This window comes from Canis lupus, chromosome 14 (genome assembly GCF_011100685.1).
Source record: "Canis lupus familiaris isolate Mischka breed German Shepherd chromosome 14, alternate assembly UU_Cfam_GSD_1.0, whole genome shotgun sequence".
In the NCBI taxonomy this organism is placed as follows: Eukaryota; Metazoa; Chordata; class Mammalia; order Carnivora; family Canidae; genus Canis; species Canis lupus.
Genome location: NC_049235.1, coordinates 7710699 through 7734093, shown reverse-complemented (window position 1 = coordinate 7734093; position 23395 = coordinate 7710699). Strand labels below are relative to the sequence as shown.

Sequence of the window (23395 nt, the reverse complement as noted above, 5' to 3'; positions counted from 1 at the left end):
CCACGGGGGCTGCCCTGACTCTTGATTTCTGCTCAGGTCATGATCTCAGACTGAGTCCCAAGTCAGGCTCTGCACTCAGCATGGAGTCCACTTGTCCCCCTCTTCAGTCACTCATGCTCTCTCTCTCTCAAATAAATAAATAAAATCTTTTAAAAAATAAAAAATATATTAAAATTTGTCTTTACAGCACACATTTATTCCCTAATTCAGAATTTCCTCATATGTACTGTGAAAGGTCTCCTTGACCCATAGGACAGCTAATAAGGTGCACTGGGCCTAATGGATCATACAAATACTACATTTTCTGAATATGCTGTGGCATAGAAAAAAAAAAAAACTGGCAAGTCCTGCTCTGAGGTACTCCTCCTTTGTTCAAAAAAAAGTAGTTCTAAGCCTTCAAGTTGGGGAAAATGATAGTAGCAGCTGTCAATACTGTTTAGTAATGAATTCATCCTTTATTCAAGGGAAAACAGTCTATGGATTGGGGAGTGCAATGCCTCATAAGCAGTGGAACACTCTTCCCAAGGGATTTTGAGTAAAACTGGGTTTTATAAAGCATTAGAAGAAAGCAATGCAGAAACAGCATTATTGGCTAGAAGGTCAGGGATTTCCTTATAGGGCTAGTAGGTTCTGTTTTCTAGGGTTAGGTAAGTTAGCTAAAGCTGAGTTGGAGAATTATGATTGGTTTATGTTAAATTTCCTTGGCAGTGTAGTGTTTCCCAGAAGTTAGGTTTAGATTTATGGCATAGGCCATGCTAGTAGAGCAGCCTCCATTTTGTGGGTTTCAACATATGAATTACTTTTATCACAACTAAATAACTACCTTTGCTTAGAACTGCTAGAAATTATTTAGACCTATGTAATATATGTAATATATGTTCCCCATACCTTGCATGCAAGTTTGATGTATAACTTAGGAATTTTCAGACTTTTCCACTCACATAATTCTAAAAGTATAGTCTTTATTTTTTCTGGATGCTAGTCATTGCCCCTTATTTCTGCATTTCCTAAGAGCTAAGGACTCTCTGCACTCATAAAAGCAGCAGCATAAAATATTCTTTTTAAAAATAATTTTTAATTTAAGTTAAATTTAGTTAACATATAGTATATTATTAGTTTCAAGGATAGAATTTATTGATTCATCAGTTGCATATAACATCTAGTGCTCATTACATCAAGTGCCCTCCTTAATGCCCATCACCCAATTATCCCATCCCCCCATCCACCTCCCTTCCAGCAACCCTCAGTTCCCTATAGTTAGGAGTCTCTTATGTTTTTTTTTTTTTTTTTTTAATTTTTATTTATTTATGATAGAGAGAGAGAGGCAGAGACACAGGCAGAGGGAGAAGCTGGCTCCATGCAACGGGAGCCTGACGTGGGATTTGATCCCGGGTCTCCAGGATCGTGCCCTGGGCCAAAGGCAGGCGCTAAACCACTGCGCCACCCAGGGATCCCAGGAGTCTCTTATGGTTTACCCCGTCTCTGCTTTTATTTTTTCTTCCCTTCCTCTATATTCAACCTGTTTAGTTTCTTAAATTCCACATATGAGTGAAATCATATGGTATTTATCCAGCTCTGTCCATGTCCTTGCAAATGGCAAGATTTCATTCTTTTTACTGGCTAAGTAATATTCCATTGCATATATATATACCACATCATCTTTGTCCATTCATCTGTTGGTGGACATCTGGGTTTTCCCCATATTTTAGCTATTGTGGACATTAAGCAGTTGGAAATATTCTTGTTACAAGGTCATTAAGTAAGCCTCGGGAAAATGCCTTACTTGTTAAGGCCTCTCTGACCTAAAATACCCTTGTTACTGCTACTAGGTCCCGTACAAATGGATGAGGAAGAAGAGTTAAGCCAGATTACCATGTGACAGTCTTAGAGAAAAGACAGACTCACCTTTTGCATTATATACATCTGTGCATGCAGGTGACATGTACAGCCATGATGGAAATGCTGATGAGCCAGAGTGGGTAAAGACAGAAAGAGAACAGTTTGTTGAGTTTCGAGATAAGAACCGTGATGGGAAGATGGACAAGGAAGAGACCAAAGACTGGATCCTCCCCTCAGACTATGATCATGCAGAGGCAGAAGCCAGGCATCTAGTCTATGAATCAGACCAAGACAAGGTAAGTCTGGCCATGTCTAAAGGACATAGCAGTGAGCGAAGTCTGTTTCTGGGGTGTTGCCTAAACCATTCCTGTTAAGGTACATAGAGCATGCAAGGTCTTAATTGGTCTAAGTCTGCTACTAATCTTAAGTCAGCTATTGAAAACTTACAGGGCAGTAGCTATCTGATTTTAGAAATCCCATCGCCCAGTATTCACACATTGAAGGCATTTGCTTCAGAAATGAGCCTCTGTATGTAGCCTGTGTCCAGCATGCATCATCTGTTATCTTTGGATCCCCAGAACATTTTCTCTGCTTTTTTTTTCCTTTGTTCTTTTACCTGTTACAGGCTCATTTTGCTTGCTCAAATTTGATTGTTTCCTCTTTAAATATACTTTTTAAAATTAAGTTCTTTGTAGTGGATTATAAATCAGCATTTCTATGGAGCTTGTTAAAATTGTCCTTCATCAATTATCTGAGGCATTTATTTCATTAAAAGAATTGAAGTCTCACTAAGCCGTCACCTTTTCACCAATCTGAATGCCTTTCAGCAATCTGAATGCTCTGCTTAGAGTATGCTGAAAATCAATCTAAAGATGGAGGGGAGGGATGGTATGCTGAACATTGTCCTATCTAGGCCAAACTTCTGTTTCAAATGCAGTGTCTTAGCATTAGGCTTTTTTAAGGGTCAGTCTGTTTTTGAGTTCTTGCTTTAATCGCTTTAGTAGCCAGGTGCTGTGTCCTGAGATACGTGAGAAAAGGAAACTCCCAAAAAAAGAAAAAAAAAAAAGAAAAGGAAACTCCCAAGGTCATCCCTTCGGAATCTGGCCTAGATAATTTTTGAGCTGAGTGTCTGAGCCTTCATTTGGAGTTGTGTCTGGAATCTGATTGGTGGCTAGGGCATAGCGGGGGTGAAGACTATGTGAGGACGTTAGCAGATTTCATTGTTCCTGTTAGGCAATGACTTGATTCACTTTAAAGTATTTTCCCCAATTCTTCCTGTCTCTTACCTATACATAGGAGATGTCCCACATTTTGTTTGACGTATCTCTGGTGTTCAGTTATTGAGCTGTGTTATTTCCATCCCTCCATTTTTAACTTTATAAGAAAACTGTACTAATTGCTGTTTTCTTCCTTCTTTGTGTGTGTGTTGTGGAGGGTTGAGGGTGAAGATTGAGTTCACATTTAATTTAGTGGGAATTAGAATCATAAATCCTGACTAACCCCTTTTGTTCTTTGGCAGTGTTTCTAAATTTGGAGTGGGAAATCTATTTTGCCTCAATTCACTCTTCTCTCTAATTTCAGGATGGCAAGCTTACCAAGGAGGAGATTGTTGACAAGTATGATTTATTTGTGGGCAGCCAGGCCACAGATTTTGGTGAGGCCTTAGTACGGCATGATGAGTTCTGAGCTGTAGACAGAGGAACCCACATTTCTTCAAAAGTAATTTATTTTTACAGCTTCTGGTTTCACATGAAATTGTTTGCGCTACTGAGACTGTTATTACAAACTTTAAGACCTGAAAAGGCGTAATGAAAACCATCCCGTCCCCGTTCCTCCTCCTCCTTGAGGTACTGGAGGGAACTGTGCTTCTGAGGAACAACTCTAATTAGTACACTTGTGTTTGTAGATTTACACTTTGTATTATGTATAACATGGTGTGTTTATTTTTGTATTTGTTCTCTGGTTGGGAGTATGATATGAAGGATCAACATCCTTGACTCATGCTTGTAGGCAAACATTAGCCCTTCAGTCTTTCTCAACCCTTGCCATATAATTTTTGTAATTTTGACTTAACTAATTTTTTAAGTCTGAGATCAATAAGAAATGTTTAGGAGAGAGAAAAGGAAAAAAAATATACCCCAAAATTTATATTTAGAGAGACAACACTTAATCTTGCCTATTGAAAAATATATTTCATAAGTAGTAGGGGCCACATATTCCATTCAATTGCTCTAAGTCTAGCAATTGATTGTGGCAATATCTGGGCAAGGACAGATCCCTGTGCTGTCAGAAAGCTTGGCTCGACTTGATTTCATTCTTTTTTTTTTTTTTTTTTTCCCAGTAGGACTGGCTGTTTGCTAATTTTGCTAGGCACAGCTGTGGTGGGAAGAGTTAGGGCCATGTCTTGAAAATCAATCAAGTAGTGAGTGTGATCTCTTACAGAGCTATACATAGAAACAGCTGGAAAACTAAGGGAAAAATACAAGTGTTTTCAGGGCACACACTTTTCTGGGTATGCATCTGTTGAAGTGCTCAAGACTGTCTTGCCTATTAAATCACTGTAAGCGCCCCGTTCAACTCCTCTTTCCCCAGGTGTTCCTAGGAATTAATCTTGCTTTCACTACAGTTAAAATGTACTCTTTGCCAATTATGTTATTTCATTGAAAGTGCCTTTAATGAGAGAAATGATCACTGAATGAGGGTTCTCTTAAGAAACCCTGAGATGAAATAGAGATTATTTGGGCCACCTTATATGAAGCTTACAACCTCCCAGCATATTGGGGATTTTTTTTTTTCTTCTCTTTCTCTTTCAGACAGAGGTTAAATAGCAGTATTAGTTAGGAGCTTGGTTGCAGTGTTCTTATCTTGTGGGCTGGTTTCCAAAAACCACATGCTGCTGAATTTACCAGGGATCCTCATACCTCAGAATGCTAACCACTTACTCCCAGGCCTGTTTCTGTGTCAGCTGAAGAGCTTGAACTCAGACTCAAAGATGAGAGGGCCTACTGAGAGGACTCTTTGGTTTGAGGACCATTGCTCAACCTTCTTGCCTTTTGACCCATCAGCCCCCATCCCCGCTGCCCCCCAAAAAGTTTATCATGGATCAGCAAATTGTCAATCCTTGTCAAAGAGAGGGACACTGTAGAAAGAGCTGAAGAAGCCACCTTCTGTTCCCAACTCATTTTACCCATATCTTATGTAACATGAACTCTGTCTTTTTTGGTCCTTTTCTTACAGATGGACCTCTTTTGAGAAGAATTATTATATTCCAAACTTTTTAGCCCTCAGGTTACTAAGATAAATATATGTATATCTAACCTTTATTATTTCATATATCTTTCTGGATAATACATTCAGGTGGTGCTGGGTGATTATTATAATCTGAACCTAGGTGTATCCTTTGGTCTTCCATGATCATGTTGAGGTGGACTACTTAGCCTGGTAAAAAGCCAGATTATCACATAACTTGATCCTGGCCTTTACATTGAGCTCTTGAGAGTGGATACACTCTTTTAAAGTCTAACCCCAGTATAGGGGAATATAAATTCCCTGCTCTCCAGATTCCCCATTTTTATCGTTAAGAAGATCAGAGATAATAATGTCAACCTGGGATTAGAGAGAGCACATGAACTGAGCCCTGCAGCTCCCTAGGTACAGAGAACCCAGGCCTTATGTTAAAGTCATGCACTTAGAAAGCAAACCTACAAAAAAAAAAAAAAAAAAAAGAAAGAAAGAAAGCAAACCTTCATATGCTAAAATGGCAACTTCTGGATGCTGGGTGCTCAGCAGCAAGTGTTGTACTCTAATCTCTAATGATCCCCCTGGATTATCTTTTTGGTTTAAGTCAAGCCTGAGGCTGGTGAACAGTAGCTACACACCCACATTGTGTGTTCTGTGAATGCTAGCTCTCTTGAATTTGGATACTGGTTATTTTTTATAGAGTGTAAACCAAGTTTTATATTCTATAATGCAAACAGGTACCTATCTGTTTCTAAATAAAACTGTTTACATTCATTGTGGGGAATGTGTATGTCCTTTATTCTCTTAAGAAATGAAACTCACAGGGATCCCTGGGTGGCGCAGCGGTTTGGCGCCTGCCTTTGGCCCAGGGCGCGATCCTGGAGACCCGGGATCGAATCCCACGTCGGGCTCCCGGTGCATGGAGCCTGCTTCTCCCTCTGCCTGTGTCTCTGCCTCTCTCTCTCTCTCTCTCTCTCTGTGACTATCATAAATAAAAAAAAAAAAAAAGAAATGAAACTCACAGGCAGCCTGGGTGGCTCAGCGGTTTAGCGCCACCTTCAGCCCAGGGCCTGATCTTGGGGACCTGGGATCGAGTCACACATCAGGCTTCCTGCATGGAGCCTGCTTCTCCCTCTGCCTGTGTCTCTACCTCTCTCTCTCTCTTTCTCTCTGTGTCTCTCATGAATAAATAAATAAAAGCTTTAAAAAAAAAAAAAGAAAAACTCATGCTTAGAATTATGTATGCTATATAATGTCAAGAAAAGGAGGTCTCCTAGAAGGTTTACCACACTCCCTCCCCATCCAACTTCTGCCTTCTCCCAGATTATTCTTTTTCTATTTCTGAAATCTGGCATCTTTCTCACTACAGCTGTAACCCTTCTTTGCTTTCCTTGGGCCATATAACTGGAGAGGAGTCCAGCTGCTCATTACATAATTACCTGATACCAAACAAGCCATTCCTGAATGTACACACATTTATCTTTTATTTCAAAAAGGCTCTTTTTCAGGAGGTGCAGAGGGGAAGCATAAATTATAAGGTAAAACAGTTTTTTTGAACATTCTGGTATAGTTTATAAATGGTATTAAGATGGGCAGTCATTTGAGAACATGAAGGGAATTAAATATTAACTTTACTAAATAATGCAGCTTTAAGAGAGATATATAGGGTTAGCTAAATTGGGTGGGAGAGCACCTAGAATAACTCATACTGGCTCAAGAACTTCTGGACATGGCTGTCCTTGCCAGAGCTATAGGGTTACTGGCAGTGATGGCATAAAGAAGTTCTTTCAAACTCCTATTTTGGGCTTACTCAAAGTTTCAGTTTTTTTCTTTATCTCTCTCCCATTTCTAAGGTGTTTGAGTTCTAATTCAGAATGTATCCTCTCAGATTCCCAGTAGGAAAAATACTGGCAAAAAGGAAGGTAATTATTATCCATACACTGAAAAATCAGCCATACTCCTTTATTGTCCCTCATATATAATCAGTTCTCCAAATGCTATGAATGATGCCACTTAGGAGTAGAAATCGAGGATTGTTGACATGGCCATAGACCATGTTAGTAGACCCAGTTGGAACAATAGCTTTGTAGGTAGGAAAGGAATGGTAGGAAAATGGAAAATTGACTCCCTGAATTACCATTATTCCCATCCCATCTGTTTTTGCTTTGTTAGTAGTTTGGTTTTTGAGAGAGAAAGAAATTTCCCTAAATGTAAAACCCTTGTTGCTGCAAATAAGCCAGTATGGCACCTTAGTTGGGGCCAACTTGACTGGGAGAGACAGTGGAGACTTCTGTTTTCTGGGAGCTGGACATTTCAGAATCCTCTGTCATGGACTTCCCACACACCATCTCCATGATGCAGGCTCGGAACTGGAAGGGAAGGGCCACTATTATTAGAAGGTGCTTCTGGTTGGAAAGAATTGCCAATTTTGTTTCCATTGACAGGTTTTGAATCCATCTCTGGGGACTGAAGAAACAAAGTTATTTATTCTCAAAGCAAGGAGTTTGCCCCACAAGACAGGAACTCTCCTAGATTCACCTAAATTTGGGTTTTCATTAGATTCATGATTTGGGATAGGAGGCCACCTGGAACCTTCAGATAATAGGATGTGTTAGAGATTTATGCATGTATTGTGATTTCTGTGCTTTGCATATGCTCCTGCGGGCTAGAAATAGGAAAGGAAAGGACTAAGAACTTGTAAAGTGGAAGGATTAGGAGTTTAGGGGAATGATTATTTTTCAAGAAAGCAAAACCCTTTCATTTCTCATCCTGCCATTTAGAGCAACCAGATTTTTTATGGCTCAAGTTCTATTTTCTCTGGGTTCTATTACTTTGTCTCGACGACCACACCTATCTCCCTGTGCTTACCAAAGGCTTCCCTTGTTCACTCTTAGAAACCTTTTGAGTTCAAGAGCTCTGAATGCAAAAGTTGTTGGTGAGAAGAGAACCAGGTCTTATGAACTGGAATCTCATAGGAATGTAATTAGAGAGCTTTACCTGCTTATTCATGAAGCAGTAGATGATGGGGTTATAGACACAAGCACTCTTGGAGAAGAAGGCAGGAATGGTGACAAGCCGTAAGTCCAGTCCGTGATTCCGGTTGTTGACCATATACATGGCCATCGCAGCATAGGGTGTGTAACAGAGACAAAACGATCCCACCATCACCACCACCATACGGCTCACCTCCCTCTCGGCCTTCTGGGTTGAAGCTGACTCCTGTTGCTGGGCTGCAACCTGGGCAGAGCACAGAGAAACATCCTCTTCTCCCTGGCCCTCAACTCCCACATCTCCACCCTTTTCTATTGGGGCTGGCAGCAGGGGGTGGAGGGGTTGCACGCATCTACTCCAGTTGCCTCTCTTCTGTCCCAGCTTCTGGCCTAGTGCCTCTTGCTCTCCTTCCTTGAGGAAGGCAAGATGGAGATGGCACCCTAGTCTGCGACATTGGAAGAGATCACATGAATCTCTCCACACATATTTGAGCAGAGAGGTCCTCGCCCTACTCTTCACACCATTTCATCATTCTGCCTGCCCCCACTTCCCTCACTGCTTTTAGATATCCCCTCTACCTGACTGTGGGCATTTCCAGATGTCTTATGTTCTGAAAGCACCCACTCATTCTTCCCTCCTCTGGAGTTCCCTGACCCTTTCCTCCCTGACCCTCAAAAATCACTCACAGCTCTGAGGGCTCTCAGCAGCTGCAAGTAGGAGAAGCAGATAAGGGAGAGAGGTACAATGAAGCAGAAGATGAAGAGGAACCAGGTATAATACTCGCTGCGGTATTTGGTGCCCACGGTGTACCAGTCGGGGCCACAGGAACACTGCAGGCCCTCCGGGATGAACCTGCAAGGGACCAAGCACTCACCCACTGGACAAGCACTTGCTCGCTGCGGGGCTCACCACAAGTATGAATGGAGTGGGAGCTGAGATTCCTGGATTGTGCTCTCCACTTAGAGGATGCTCAAGGACTTCATGCAGGGGCAGTTTGTGTCTTTACCAGCTACAGCTATAGCAATTCCAACTGCAGGATAAATGTTAGCACTTGCCTCTCACAGGCCTTGCCCTCACCTAGTCCACCAGCTCTTTAAAAGTGCAAGTCAGGGGTGCCTGACTTGGTTTCACCTGGGGCAGGTTATGAGATCTAGTCCCACATCAGGCTCCACGTTCAGGGCAGAGTCTGTTTAAGACTCTGCCTCTGCCCCTCCCCGACCCCCGTGTGTGCACGAGTGCTCTCGCTCTCTCTCTCTAAAATAAATCTTTAACAAAACAAAAAAGAGGTCAGAGACTAAATTTATACCCAACTCTTTCCACCCACGCCAACCTGAGCTCCGAGCTAAATCAGCACCACTGCCCTACACTCTCACCGGCTCCAGCCAAAGAAAGGTGGGATGGAGACGCCAATACCAATGGTCCAGGTAGCCAGGACCACCATCAGTGCGTGCTTGGAGCTGAAGCGGAAGTTGCCGAAGGGCTTACAGATGACAATGTAGCGCTCAAAGGCCAGGAAGGCCAGTGACCAGCCTGTCACCAGACCTGTAGTGAAACGTGAGGGTAATTGGGGTAGACAGCCCCACCCAGCCTGGCAGGCAGAGCGGGGAAAGAGGCGCTTTGGGCTGACGTTTGGTGTGGAGTTTGGGACTCAGTTCGTCAAACTTCTAGTCCAGGGTGCTTTGTACCCAGATGATAAAGAGCACCAAATCCCGTCCCCCCAGGCCTCTTTAGGGACCCACTCTAACCCCACAGTCTGGTCCCTGGTTCCAAATCTGGAGTAGTCCTGTCTCCCCCCAGCCTCTTCCCCTGCAGTACCTGCTGTAGAGCCCAGGAAGGCCTCCAAAGCACAAACATGGCGGCCAAAGACGAAGTATCCCTGACAGCTGGCGATGAAGACGGTGGAGACAGAGATGCAGTAGAGGAAGCCCCCCAGGGACACATTGACCAGAATATAGTTGAGTGGCTGTCGCAACTTTTTATAGCGCAGGGTAGCCACCAGCACCGTGCCATTGAGTGGTGTCCCTGCAAAGAAGACAAAGCCCATGAAGACTGCCTGGAGGTGGAAGGCCCAGACAGGGGCGATGTGGTACTGAGGCCCGTCCCATGGCCCCACCAAGGAGATGTTCTTGAACAGATAAAACTCCTCTTCCCCTGACATCTTACTCATGGGATGTCCACCACCCTCTCTGATTCCTCTTATAGATTACCATCCCACCACCACTTCTGCCCCACCCTCCAAAGCCCCTTCCGTGCTCCCTGAATGATCAGTCCTGATCCTAAGCCTCCTAAGGACAAAGTTTGAGATTAGAGCTGTCCAAGCCCCCACCTCATCCTCCTTTTGTGGCCCTAAAGCTGATTGTGTGTTCTTGAGAGGATAAAAATATTGGGCTCAAAGAATCAATATGCAGTACTGGGTGCTAGAATGAATAAGAATTGGCTCACTGCAACCTGGGGGTGCTGACCCATATTAACAGAGCTGTGGCCACCATTGTGTGCGTGTGTGTGTGTGTGTGTGTGTGTGTCCTTCGAACGAAGCTATTGAGGGCATGCCTTTCCATTTGGTGTCCAGCACCACTACATCCCTATGTGTTTCTCTTCCCATCTGCTCCTTTGTGGAAGGTGCCCCCTAAGTCTCCCTCTCCAGAGATCTTGGACTCACAGCCAGCCTGGGGAGCAGCCTCATGCCCCAGGAAGGGGCAGAGCCAGGGGAGCATCCTGGGGAGCACCCTGGGAGCAGCTTAGTAAACAGCCTTCACAGATGGGCACAAGGGCAATTGGACAATGCTTGAAGTCTAAGGCCTCCCTGGCTGCCTGTTTCTTCCTGTTAACTTTACCCAGAGAGGGTGTGCTTTCTGCTCAGAGCCCTCATGCCCCCATCTCCCCCCTCCCTCCCAGCCAGGCTGAGGTTAGTTTGCTCCCTGGCCCTGCCTTGAGCTCAGCAGTGCCCAAGCCCCCATCCTTTGGCCCTGCCTGCTCTCAAGTCCTGCCCAGCTGTGAGAGCTGGACTCCAGACCTCGTCCGCACAGCCCACCTCAGCGAGACCAGCTCTGCCCTAAGCTCTGCCTCCAACACTACACCTCAGCCCTGTGAATGTGCCCTCTGCCCCACCTCAGCAGACCGTGAGTATGTAGATAAAAGCCACGCACTTTATTATTTTTTTTATTGTTTTAAAGATTTTATCTATTTATTCATGAGAGACACAGAGAGAGAGAGGCAGAGACACAGGCAGAGGGAGAAGCAGGCTCCACTCAGGGAGCCCGACGTGGGACTCGATCCCGGGTCCCCAGGATCACACCCCAGGCTGTAGGCAGCACTAAACTGCTGCACCACCGGGGCTGCCCCAAGCCACGCATTTTAAATACAGCTAAGTGGAAGCCAAAGGATGGCCCCTGGTGGCACAGTAGTTTGTATCAGAGAAATCCCTCCACGGGGTAAATTATAAACTGGACAAAATGTGCGAAACATCTCCTGGAAAGCGCTATAAGGTACCCCAAAGCAGGCAGCAACAGAAAGGACCCAATCCTCGAATGAAAGGAACCGTCTACAGGTAAATGGATTATTTCCTGAGGACACTCCCCAGGCTAACTGGCAAGGGACAGCTGGAACTCCAGCAGAAAAGTCCCAACCTTTATTCCTGAAGAGTCAGAGGACAGAGTCTAGGACTCCAGAGTAGAAGAGTGAAAGTAGGTTTCCTGGAAGGATAACGCCACAGAAGAAGAGGCCTTTAGATCTGCATGCAAACTCCCCTCAGATTGCAGGCCGCCTGCTGAACTCTGCCTGGAGGAATATCCAAGGAGCCTCCAAAAGGCAAGAGCTGGTGGTCTGGAAGCTGAGCAGAGGCTCGAGCTGCTCTCTAGGGCAGCAGAGAAAGTGCTTGAGTTTGATTCCACCAAGTTAGGGGAGCTGAGCAAACACTTGTGGCTTTCCATCTGAAACTCCGAAAGTCCACACCTTAGGACTGAAATCTATCCCTTGAATCCTGAGCTAGAAAGGCTCAGAGCAGACTTGCCAGCCACTTGTGAGAGACTGGGGTCTCCGTGTCATGTGTGCGCACGGGCACGCACCCACAGCTAGGATCCTGGCAGAGACCCAGCTAAGCATCCAGGAAATGCAAGGCCACTTTGTCTCCACTAGATGCCTGGGTCAGCTGGTCCTCTGCCCCAGGCAGGCTCTTTTGACCTGGGCCAGAGGCCATCCCGAAGGCCGTGTTTGAAGACCTGCCTCTGGGAAGGCCATGGGGCCTGTTAGCCTGTGTTGAGTAGAGCGAGTCAACCTCTGCTGTCTTCAGGGCTCTGCTGAGCTGCCCACCTCTGTAAATGGTTCTGACAGGAACCCTTGGGCTTGGGCTACCATCCCAGCTGATGTGGGCAAAAGACACCCCAAGGCCCTGTCACTGCACTACCCAGGTGGCTGCATCTTCGGCCCCTACTAGGTCGGTCCTGAAACCTTTCCAAACAGTCCCTTCTGACCGTATTCTACCCAACATCAGAGGGAGGGGCAGTGGGCCCAAGCTGGGAGCAACTCAGCCCTGAGTAAGATGGGGCAGATGCCTGGGCTCAGAGTGCGAGGTGGTGGTGGTGGACAGCTCACGCCAAAAAGAGCCTTACCCAAGCATAGAGTATAAACTGACGCAGGGGACAACAAATTTTCAGAGTCAGTGAAGCCATAGAGTAGGGAGCAGAAAGATTTTGAGGATGGTACAGGGGGTAAAGTGGAGGGTAATGATATAAAAACTGAAGACATTTTAAGTACATTTAATGTATGCGGTGCACTTTTCGGGTTTAAAGTCACTTTATTGATTTAGGAACATGATAATATACTAAGGCTTTACAGAAAATTATGTCAGGTATATTTTGTTGTTGAGGGAAGGGCAGCTGTCTTACGCATTGTAGGAGGTTTAACAGCATTCCTGACCGTTACTCACTGGCTGCCAATAGCACTAGCTCCACCTCAGTCATGATAACCAAAAATGTTTCCAGACACAAATATCCCCTGAGAGGTAAAACCATTCTATGTCCCCTACTTTCCAGTTAAGAACTACTGATTTAGTTTTACACATAAATGTCCAGAACCAAATGGTCAAGAGGAAATTTGTTTTTCCAATCATTCTAATTGTCCAGAAAAAAGGAAAGTCCTAGAAAAGGAGGATTTTTTTAAAGGTTCATTTATTCATTTGAGAGAGAGAGAGAGAGAGAGAGAGAACAGGGGGAGGGCAGAAGGAGGCAGAGGGATAATCCAAAGCAGACTCCGCTCTATGGTGGGGCTAAATGTGGGGCTAGATCTCACCACCCTGAGATCATGACCCAAACTAAAACCAAGGGTCAGATGCTCAACCAACTGAGCCACCCAGGAGCCCCCAAAAGAGGATCCTTTTTGAATAGTTTTAGTGTTTGGGCTTTTTTTTTTTTTTTTTTTCCTATTCTCTTTAAGAGTTTATTCATTTATACTCCCACCCTTTCCAGAAATAGTTCGACAGAGGTTTGTGGGGAATATATGGGCCACAACAAGAAGTCATGAATCAAATGTAGGAGCAAAAGAAGAAAGAGAACAACAGTGAGGAGTTCAAAAGTCAGGAATTAAATTGAAATATGACCATACATGCATGCTTTCTAGCAGCTACACATTTACATAATTCAGTGTCCAGAAAGTAAATGCAAACCAACTGTTCTTGGGATTATGACAGACAAGAATGCCTCCGTGGGAACTACACAAAGGAGCCGTTGGTGTGATACAATAAACAATGTCCTCAACAACATTCCCAAGTAGACAGAACAACCAGTTTCACAGGATTGGGTATATGCCTATTACCCCTCAATACAGACTCAACACAAAGTATAATTCAGAACTGGACATAGACCAGAACCATTAGGCTGGGAGCCAAATACCAGCTCCACTGGCCTGTTCTGACCCAGAGGATACTGAGTCTCCCTAGACTCTTGAAATATATTTCTCGTTGCCCTCTCTAATCATTGCTTCTCTCTGCTTAGATTTCCATAATTTAATTTGTTTTTGAGTGGGTTATAGACATGTCCAGGACTGAAAATTCAAAAAGTACAGAAGAATATACAGTGAAGGGGCACCTGGGTAGCTCCATCAGTCTGCCTTCGGCTCAGGTCATGATTTCGAGGTCCTGAGTTCGAGCCCCAAGTCAGGTTCTCTGCTCAGCAGGGAATCTGTTTCTTCCTCTCATTCTCCCTCTGTGCTCTCTCTCTTGAATAAATAAATAAAATCCATCTATATAAAAAAAAAGAGGGGATCCCTGGGTGGCGCAGCGGTTTGGCGCCTGCCTTTGGCCCAGGGCGCGATCCTGGAGACCCGGGATCGAATCCCACATCGGGCTGCTGGTGCATGGAGCCTGCTTCTCCCTCTACCTGTGTCTCTGCCTCTCTCTCTCTCTCTCTGTGTGACTATCATAAATAAATAAAAAAATTTAAAAAAAATAAAAAATTAAAAAAAATTTAAAAAAAAGAATATACAGTGAAGAAGCACCTTATTTCCCATCCATTTCCCCTCTCTCAAGGCAACCAGTGTTGACTTTTATTGTGTTGTTGATACATAGGAGGTGACAATGAACTTGAGATGGTGTGTTGTGACAATGCTGTCTGTTAAATACTGACCCATAAGGGTTCTCCGGACAAATGATGAGGTAAGAGAAAGGCCTACATGCTGTCACAGAAATGAGGAATCATCAAAGGATTTGCCTGACTAAAAACTATCCTCTCTTGAGACAAAGGGAGGAAGCCCCTAGAGGTAGAGCCACTATTGTCCCCAGAGAATTCTATCTGTGGCTTGTTAAACACAGAGACAAACAAGTCATTGAGGGCCTAAAGGCCTAGTGCCCACAGCAAGGCCACAGTAATTTTAGCCTAGGGAAAAAGGGTAGGTGCCAGTGGATTCCCACCAGAGCAGTACTCCTCTCCCCATCCTCTCCCCAGACCCCTGCCATCCTAGAGGTATTTGGCAGTGTGCGGGGGGGGGGGCCGGGGGGGGGTGTTCTGGCTGTCTCAACAGTGAGGAAGGGATTACTGGTATTTAGTGGGCAGGACACTGTTCCAGACAGGCCACAAAAAAGAAGAATGATCCTGCACCAAATTTGAACAGCACCCCCAGAGAGAAGCACTGGCTGAAATCCAACCCCGGTGTCATCCTTGAAACATTCTTAGCCCTAAGAGCCTTTCTTGGAGCAACCTCACTTCCTGGCACATCTACCAAAATGAGCAATTTAGGGAATGCGTGTTGAGGTAACAGAATGACGTGTTGAATGTGCTATTATTTATAAGCCAGTTCATAGCTGGGGAACAGCTACCCAAAAAAGTCTCTTTGGTTTTAGAATAGATGAGCTGTTGCCTTTCTTCCTGGCCACGATTAGTTAGCAGAACCAGTTGTCTGGTCTGGCCCTCCTGGATGGAGACAATAACACCCCCACCCCCACCCCACCCCCCGCCGAGACGAACGCTGGCCAGTCCTCTCTCTCAAGTGAGGGGCCATTCTCTTCCTGCCTATCCAAGAGAGGAGTTGGTTCATTAGGAAGCCAGCTTAAAAGCACAGAAGGCAGGAGGGTTTCTTCAGGCTTATGGTTTCTACTTGGAGCCAAGAGATGAGGATTGACCTCAATATCTGTTGCCACTAGTGATTTTTTTGTGTACTCTCATGAGACTTTTCTTTCACGTACTCACTCACTCATTCATTCCACAGACATTTGCTAAGTGATGTCTACAATAACAGTTGTGCTGTGAAGATGAGATTAATTTGGTAAAGTGATTACACAGAACCCAGCACATAGAAATGCTTGGGAGTCATTGTCAGCAGGATTGCCAAGTGCCAGACACAGGCAGGACCCAAAGACTAACAAGACAGGGCTCTGCCTTCAGCAAGCAGCACGGCTGGGTGGTAGTGGGTGGGGAGGAGGGTGATGGATATGGTACAGGGGAAGTGCAAAAGTTAGCCAGGCAGGGCCCCCCCCCCCACCCTGGGGTCTCCTGAGACCCCAGATTCTGAACCTCCCCCTCGCTCTCCTTTGGGAGGCGGGAAACTCGAAGCCCACAGCCCGAAGGTACCCACCCAGGCCGCCACACTTACCCTGTTAGTAGGCTTTTCCCTGAATCCTCCCCTGGGCAGGATGAGCAGGGCAGGCTGGGGTGTGGGAGGGAGTGTGAGTATCTACAGGATGTATTCTCATCTCTAGTTTTCTAGAAAGTCTGGGTAGCAGTATGTACTGTGTTTAAAACAGGCTTTAAACTTAGATAAATGTGCCTCTTGTAAGCTGAATGTAGATATGTTTTTTTTTTCTTACAGTGGGAATGACACCTGTCTCACAAGGTTGTTATGAGGCTTAATAATAGCTATAAAACATAGAATATATTGCCCAGCCTATTTTAAGCATTAAAGAGCAACTTTCCTATTGAGTCTTTCCGCCCCCCGCCCCGACCCCCATCTTGCCATCAGAAGAACTCATCTCCTTCATACAGCCCCTTACAGTTTGTAGACTGCTTTCACAGACATTGTCTTACCCCTAAGACACATAGGGCAAGTGTTACTTTCCCCACCCCCGACAGATGAGGAAACTGAGCAATTTAGCACATGTCTTTTAGTCAAGGTGATCTAGATCAGTCTTCTACTTCCTCATCTAAGAGGCTAATGATTTGGAGGATTTTTTTCTGGTGGTCTAATCATGAGGGAAGAAAGAAGGGCCGTTCTTCATGGGGTGCCAGAGATGCCAGACAGGATTCCTCAGACCTGGGGCTCCCCTGGAAAGTGGAGGTTGCTGGACCCTGGCTTCTTTTCAGCCTTTTGCCACCAGCACCCCCACAAAGCCCATGGGGGAGAAACGGCTGGTCCTGGGGAAGGGGCCCTGCCTGGAGCATCTGTGTGGCTCCAGACTGGGCCGGGGAGGAGTGAAGAGAGCCAAGAGAGAGGCAGAGCCCGCTGGAGTGCAGCCGGCCTGGGCTGGTTGCCAGCCTGGGAGAAGATTCCACCTCTAGGAACCACAAACTGCGCCTGCTGCTGATGTGGCAGGGAAGGCACATCTGGTTAGACATAACCATCAGTGGCTCGTTGGTCTAGGGGTATGATTCTCGCTTAGGGTGCGAGAGGTCCCGGGTTCAAATCCCGGACGAGCCCTGGTTTTCTTAAAATTTTTTCCAGTACCCCAACACACACATATACACTGCATGACCTTTTTAGGGTAGAGGTATAAAGATGGCCTAGTGGTAAGTGAATAAAAGACCCCAAGGATAAGCTGCCAGTCATTCTTCCCATTAGCCATGGCCTGTATATAGCCCATTATTTCCACTGAGGCCAAATGGGGAAGGAGGGGACTGGCATCAGGAGCTGAGCTAGAGAAGGTCAGATCCAAAGGGTTGCATTGCGTTAGGCTGAAAGAGCCTCTCAGAGGGCCTCAGATAAAGAGCAAATGATCAGCATAATTTGGGGAGTGGGTCTGAGCTGGAGGTCTAGAAAAGACAAGCTCCTCGTATAAAGTCCAAGCTATGAAATGCACTGGATTTGAAGTCCAAAAGGTAGGATTTAGGGACACCTGGGTGGCTCAGTGGTTGAATGTCTGCCTTTGGATCAGGGCATGATCCTGGAGGCCTGGGATCGAGTCCCATATCAGGCTTCCTGCATGTAGCCTGCTTCTCCCTCTGCCTATGTCTCCTCCACCGCACCGCGCCCGCCCCCCCCCCCCCGTCTCTCATGAATAAATAAATAAAATCTTTAGAAAAAAAAAAGTAGCAATTTTGAGTCTCAGTTTTCCCATTGGTAAAATGGGAACAGTAACACTCATTCCTTAGAGTTGTTGGGAGGATTAAAGCAGAAATTGTATGTGAAAGCTCTTTGCAAACTATAATGCACCTTACAGCATTGGGATTATTTGGAATGATGCTAAAGATAAAGTCTAGAGAGGAACTTGTGGCAATGGGATAGACTGAACTAGTGTAGCTATCTCCTCACCCAGTGCCCCCTAAAACACACACAGAAAGGTTGCATAAAATAGAATTTAGGGACACCTGGGTGGCTCAGTGGTTGAGCATCTGCCTTTGGCTCAGGGCATGATCCTGGAGTCCCAGGATTGAGTCCCACATCGGGCTTCCTGCATGGAGCCTGCTTCTCCTTCTGCCTATGTCTCTGCCTCTCTCTCTGTGTCTCTCATGAATAAATAAATAAAATATTAAAAAAAAAAAAAAAAAAGGCAGCCCCAGTGGCGCAGCGGTTTAGCGCCGCCTGCAGCCTGGGGTGTGATCCTGGGGACCCTGGATTGAGTCCCACGTCAGGCTCCCTGCATGGAGCCTGCTTCTCCCTCTGCCTGTGCCTCTGCACCCCCCACCCCGTTTCTATGAATAAATAAATAAAATCTTTTAAAAAATAAATAAAAAAGAATTTTAAAAAGAATTTAAAAATTACTATCAGAATGCCTGGCTGGTTCAGTTGGTAGACCATGTGACTCCTGATCTTGGGCTTGTGAGTTCAAGCCCCACACTGGGTGTGGAGAGTATGTTAAAAATTAAAAACAAAACCAAAAACAACATTAAAACAAAATTAATACCTGGATAATGTAAAATTTTATTTTATTTTTTAAAAGATTTTTATTTATTTTAGAGAGAGAGAGAGAGGGAACCAGTAGGGGGAGAGACAGAGGGAGAGGGAGAGGGAGAAGCAGACTCCCCGCTTGGAGGGGAGCCTGACATGGGGCTCAATTCCAGGACCCTGAAATCATGACCTGAGCTGAAGGCAGACACTTAATCAAATGAGCCACCCAGGCACCCCCCACCCACCCAAAATTTATTTTAAAAAAGGAAATTCCCTGGGGCACTTGGGTGGCTCAGTTAGTTAAGCATCCAACCATTGATGTCAGCTCAGGTCTCCATCTCAGGGTCCTGAGTTCAAGCCCAGCATGGAGCCAACTTGAAAAAAAAGAAAAAGAAGGAGACATCTCCAAACATCAGAATTAAGGAATACAAAGCCAAAGAAAAGAGAATAAGGGGACACCTGGGTGGCTAACTCAGTTGAGTGACTGACTCTTTATTTTGGCTCAGGTCGTGATGGTCAAGTCCTGAGTGGGTCTCCTCACTCAGTGTGAAGTCTGCTGGAGATCCTCTCTCTCTCTCTCTCTCTCTCTCTCTCTCTCTCTCTCCTCTGCTCCTCCTACCACTTGTGCTCCCTCTCTCTAAAAATAAATAAATCTTTAAAAAACAGAAAAGAAAAGATATGAGAAGAGGGGGCTATCACAGTGGCCCATGGTGGATTTCAGACACAGATATATACCCGGGAACCTGGAACTATGTTTTAGTACTTCCAGTTATAGGGCATGTCACTTCAGCCCACCAGAGATGAGAAGCTGGGACTGAAAACCCTGCACAAAGCTCAGATTATCAAAGATCTACTTTGTTCATGGAAAAAAACCTGAAAACAACACACACCAGTCCAAGGAAGCAATGAAAAGGAATAGAAACACAAATCAACTCAGAAATTAAAGTCCCAAGCCTGAGCAAATGCTTGTATTGCATCTGGATTTACGTTATCTGCATGATGCTGGATCCTCAAGCAGAGAAATTAAATCTAACCCTGGCTTAGGAAACTTAGAATACCATATATCCCCAGAGAAGCAAGAAAGAGCTCTGTCATTGGGGCAAACTGGGTGGTTCAGTCGGTTAAGTGGCTGACTCGATTTCGGCTCAGGTCATGATCTCAAGGTCCTGGGATCCAGCCCCAAGTTGGGCGCCATGCTCATTGGTGAGGCTGCTTAAGGATTCTCTCTTGATTCCTCTCCCTCTGCTCCTCCCCCTGCTCATGCTCTCTCTCTCTCTTTAAAATAAATAATTAAAAAAAAGTTTTTTTAAAGAAAAAAGAGCTCTGTCACAATGTTTTCATAACCTAGGGCATATGAGACTTTCACAAAACAATCAAACATCCAATGAAGAAGACCTCACAATATCATAAACTGGACAAGGAAGCAAGCCACCATAAGGAAGAGTCAGCAGACACAACAAATAGGAGAATCAACATTCCAAGAACAGTGCATAAGAAAACAACATGAAAAGCATTATATAATAAGTATACTTAGAACTATTAAAGATTAAAGATAAGAAAATAAACCAAAATGAAAGTATTGCCCTATATATAAGAAAAAAAACCTTACTGAGGGAAAAAGTAAAACATAGGGAAAGATGCATCATTGAAATTAGACTCAATGACCCATTGAACAGTAGACCAGACCTGGCTGTTAATTTTTTTTTTAAGATTTTATTTATTTATTCATGAGAGACACAGAGAGAGGCAGAGACATAGGCAGAAGGAGAAGCAGGCTCCACGCAGGGAGCCCGACGTGGGACTTGATCCAGGGATTCCCAGGTCACACCCCAAGCTGAGGGCCAACACTCAATCGCTGAGCCACCCATGTGTCCCATAGACCCGGCTGTTAAGAGAATTAGTGAATTGGAAGATGGAGCTAATGAAACCATTCAAAATATGGAGGGGGGGAATATGGAGGAGGGAAGTGATGAGATATGAAATGTGGAAGAATAGTTAAAAGACACTAGTGAAAGCATTAGCAACAAAAGATTATAGAAAAGGAATATCTTCCAAAGGCCAAGAGAAAGCTCTCGACCTAAAATTCTATGCCCATTAAATTTCTAAAAATAAAAATAAATTAAAAAAATAAAAAAATAAAATTATAAAAAAACAATAAAATAAAATAAATTTCTATTTAAATTATATGATATAGGGGCATCTGGGTGGCTCAGTGGTTGAGCATCTGCCTTTGGCTCAGGTCGTGATCGGGGTCCTGGGATTGAGCCCTGCATCAGAGGTCCCTGCAGGGAACCTGCTTCTCTCTCTGCCTGTCTCTGCCTTTCTCTGTTTGTCTCTCATGAATAAATAAATAAAATCTTTGGGGAAAAAAGGTTATATGAAACAAAGATATTTGAGAATGTTTACCGAAGACTTTCACTGAAATGCCACCAAAAGATATACTTCATAAGAAGGGAAGCAAATAAGAAGGAAGGAAAGAAATGCAAGAAGGAATGATGAGCAGAGAAACTTATAAATATGCTAGCGAATCTAAATGAGCCCTGGAAGCCATTGTTAATGGATCGTAAATTGGTCCAACTACTTCATAGAGCAATTTGGTAATAATCTGCAAAGTTTAACATGCACATATTATTCTATGACCCAGAAATTCTACTCCTCAGTATCTACCTTAGAGAAGTTCTTATATATATGTGCAAGATGCATGTACAACACTAACCACAAAGGCACTGTTTTCGTTTTACTTATTTTAGTTGTTTATTTATTTTAGAGAGAGAGACAGAGCACCTGAAAGTTGGGCTGGGGGAGAGGCAGAGGGAGAAGGAGAGAAGCAGACTACTGGCCAAGTACAGAGATGAGTAGGAGCCCATGGGGGCCAATCTCACATCCCTGAGATCATGACCTGTGCTGAAATCAAGAGTCAGATGCTTAACCAACTGAGCCATCCAGATGCCCCTAAAGCATTGTTTTCTAACACAGAAAACTGGAAACAGCCTAAATGCCCATTAGTTGAAGACTGGATAAATAAATTGTGGCATGTGCAAATACTGAAGTAGTATTCAGCACTTAAAATTCATGAATTGGAGCTAAATGAAACATGGATAAATATTTAAAAAAAAAATGTTGAGATAAGAAGAAAGTTTGCAGGGCAGCCTGGGTGGCTCAGTGGTTTAGCGTCGCCTTCAGCCCAGGACCTGATCCTGGAGACCCGGGATCGAGTCCCATGTCAGGCTCCCTGCGTGGAGCCTGCTTCTCCCTCTGCCTGTGTCTCTGCCTCTCTTTCTGTCTCTCATGAATAAACAAAATCTAAAAAAAAAAAAAAAGAAAGAAAGAAAGTTTGCAGAGTTTTTCCTTATTTATTTTTAAGTTATCTCAATGCCCAATCTGGGGCTCAAACTCAGGACCCAGAAGTCAAGAGTCACATGCTCTATGGAGACAGTCAGGAGCCCCCAGATAGATTTTTTAAATACACAAATCAATATTTTGTTGTTCGTGGATACATACATATAAAGCAAAACTGTGAAACTATAAATAAAAGGGCTATCTCTGAATCAAATGAGGCAAAATGAACAGTTGTTGGATTTCAGTGGTGAGTACACAGATATTTGTTATTATACTCTGTACTGTACTTTTCTGCATGTTTGAAATATTCACATTTTTTTTCCTTTTAAATGGGCCTTTAGAAATAAAGGCAAAGGGGGATAAATGGCTGCATCGATCCTCAGAGAGGATGATCTGTTGGGATGGGATTAGGAGGAGGCTGAGTACAGAGTCCAGGGATTACAAGGATTAATTCAGATCATCCTCCTAAGCTGATTACCTGGTTGGCATCTCCACCACTCCTGGCCCTTCTATGCATCCCTGGACCACAGTCCATTTCCCACCCCCTGCCTGTTAAGCCTTTACCTCTTGCCCCCTAGCTTCACCCCCATCCTCAATCAGGATTTGCCCAAATTTGGGTCCTGAAAATGGACTGGTTCAGGTCTCTCCTGAATGTTCCCCAAATCCAAGGTGAATGGTGACCAACACCCCAGGAACCAAGGAGAGATTAGTCCTAATACTCAGGATAATAACTCCCTGAGGAGAGCCTGGATCACAGGATGTCACAGTTGACAACTTCCTCTCTGCCCCTCCCTCCATGAACCAAGAAGTCAGCAGTCAAGGTCAACTGTTAACCAAACTTGCTGGCTAAGCCAGGACTAGAAGGAGGCATGCTTGGGCAGAGCAAACAGCTATTGGGCTTCCAGCCTTCCAGTGTTGTCAATGCCCAGGCTCTGTGCACCCATCCTGACGCCTTGCCACCCCCACACCAGCCTTGTCTGGACAAGCCTGATACCTGGAGCAGGCTCTCTGAAAGGGGTCTTCATGGGCTTGTTCAACAGCCTTTCCCCACATCTGGATCACCTTGACCAGAGGACCTGGGGTGTAATCCTGCCCTCTGGGGAGCAGATGAAACCTCCTTGATCTGTGTTCATCATCTTTCAGAGCACCAGGCTGGGGGGTTTGAGAGGGAGGGAAAAAAAGGAGGTGGAGGGGAGGGAGGGAGAGAAGAGACTTACAGAACAACATTATATTTAATAGGCAACATTTCACTCCATGTGAAATCATGTGTTAAATGATAAGACAGAGTATTAATTGTGTAGTTGAAAGATTTACCTTTCTCATTTATTGTGTCAGATACTTTGTCAGATGCTAGACATACACAAATGACTAAAGTACTTCCCAATCTTCCAGAAGTTGGGCAGACACAAAAGTAAAAACCTGACCTTGACAAAGTGACAGGTGCTACCCCAGGAGTAAA

The 23395-nt window shown here is 44.6% G+C and overlaps 2 protein-coding genes and 1 non-coding gene across 5 annotated transcripts in view; 2 read left to right on the top strand and 1 right to left on the bottom strand.

Annotated features, from left to right (window-relative positions):
• CALU (calumenin) overlaps positions 1–5858 on the top strand; it is a 29383-nt gene extending 23525 nt beyond the window's left edge. For all 3 annotated transcript variants that reach the window (XM_038556598.1, XM_038556597.1, XM_038556599.1), the window contains 2 exons: positions 1936–2135; positions 3421–5858. In XM_038556598.1, the coding sequence (XP_038412526.1) occupies positions 1936–2135; positions 3421–3525 (305 nt within the window). In that variant the 3' untranslated portion in view covers positions 3526–5858. The remainder of the gene's footprint in view (positions 1–1935; positions 2136–3420) is intronic.
• A 1029-nt stretch (positions 5859–6887) lies between these two features.
• Positions 6888–10345, bottom strand: OPN1SW (opsin 1, short wave sensitive). Its single transcript, XM_038556374.1, has 5 exons — positions 9886–10345; positions 9444–9612; positions 8757–8922; positions 8077–8316; positions 6888–7448 (listed from the first exon to the last, which is right to left on the bottom strand). Exons 1-5 carry the CDS (start codon positions 10235–10237, stop codon positions 7329–7331), a joined length of 1047 nt encoding a protein of 348 aa, XP_038412302.1. The 5' UTR covers positions 10238–10345; the 3' UTR covers positions 6888–7328.
• Positions 10346–17118: 6773 nt separating this feature from the next.
• Positions 17119–17190, top strand: TRNAP-AGG. The gene has a single exon. It is a non-coding gene; the product is annotated as a tRNA-Pro (tRNA).
• Positions 17191–23395: the final 6205 nt, after the last annotated feature.

Bases quoted from the DNA above. Each gene is read 5' to 3' on its own strand.
- OPN1SW (XM_038556374.1), bottom strand. From the start codon at position 10,237: ATGAGTAAGATGTCAGGGGAAGAGGAGTTTTATCTGTTCAAGAACATC. The intron at 8,923-9,443 runs GTGAGAGTGTAG...GGTCCCTTGCAG, and splicing joins CCTTTCTTTGGCTGGAGCCG to GTTCATCCCGGAGGGCCTGC. The intron at 7,449-8,076 runs GTAAAGCTCTCT...CTTCCCTTCCAG, and splicing joins ACTGCTTCATGAATAAGCAG to TTCCGAGCCTGCATCATGGA.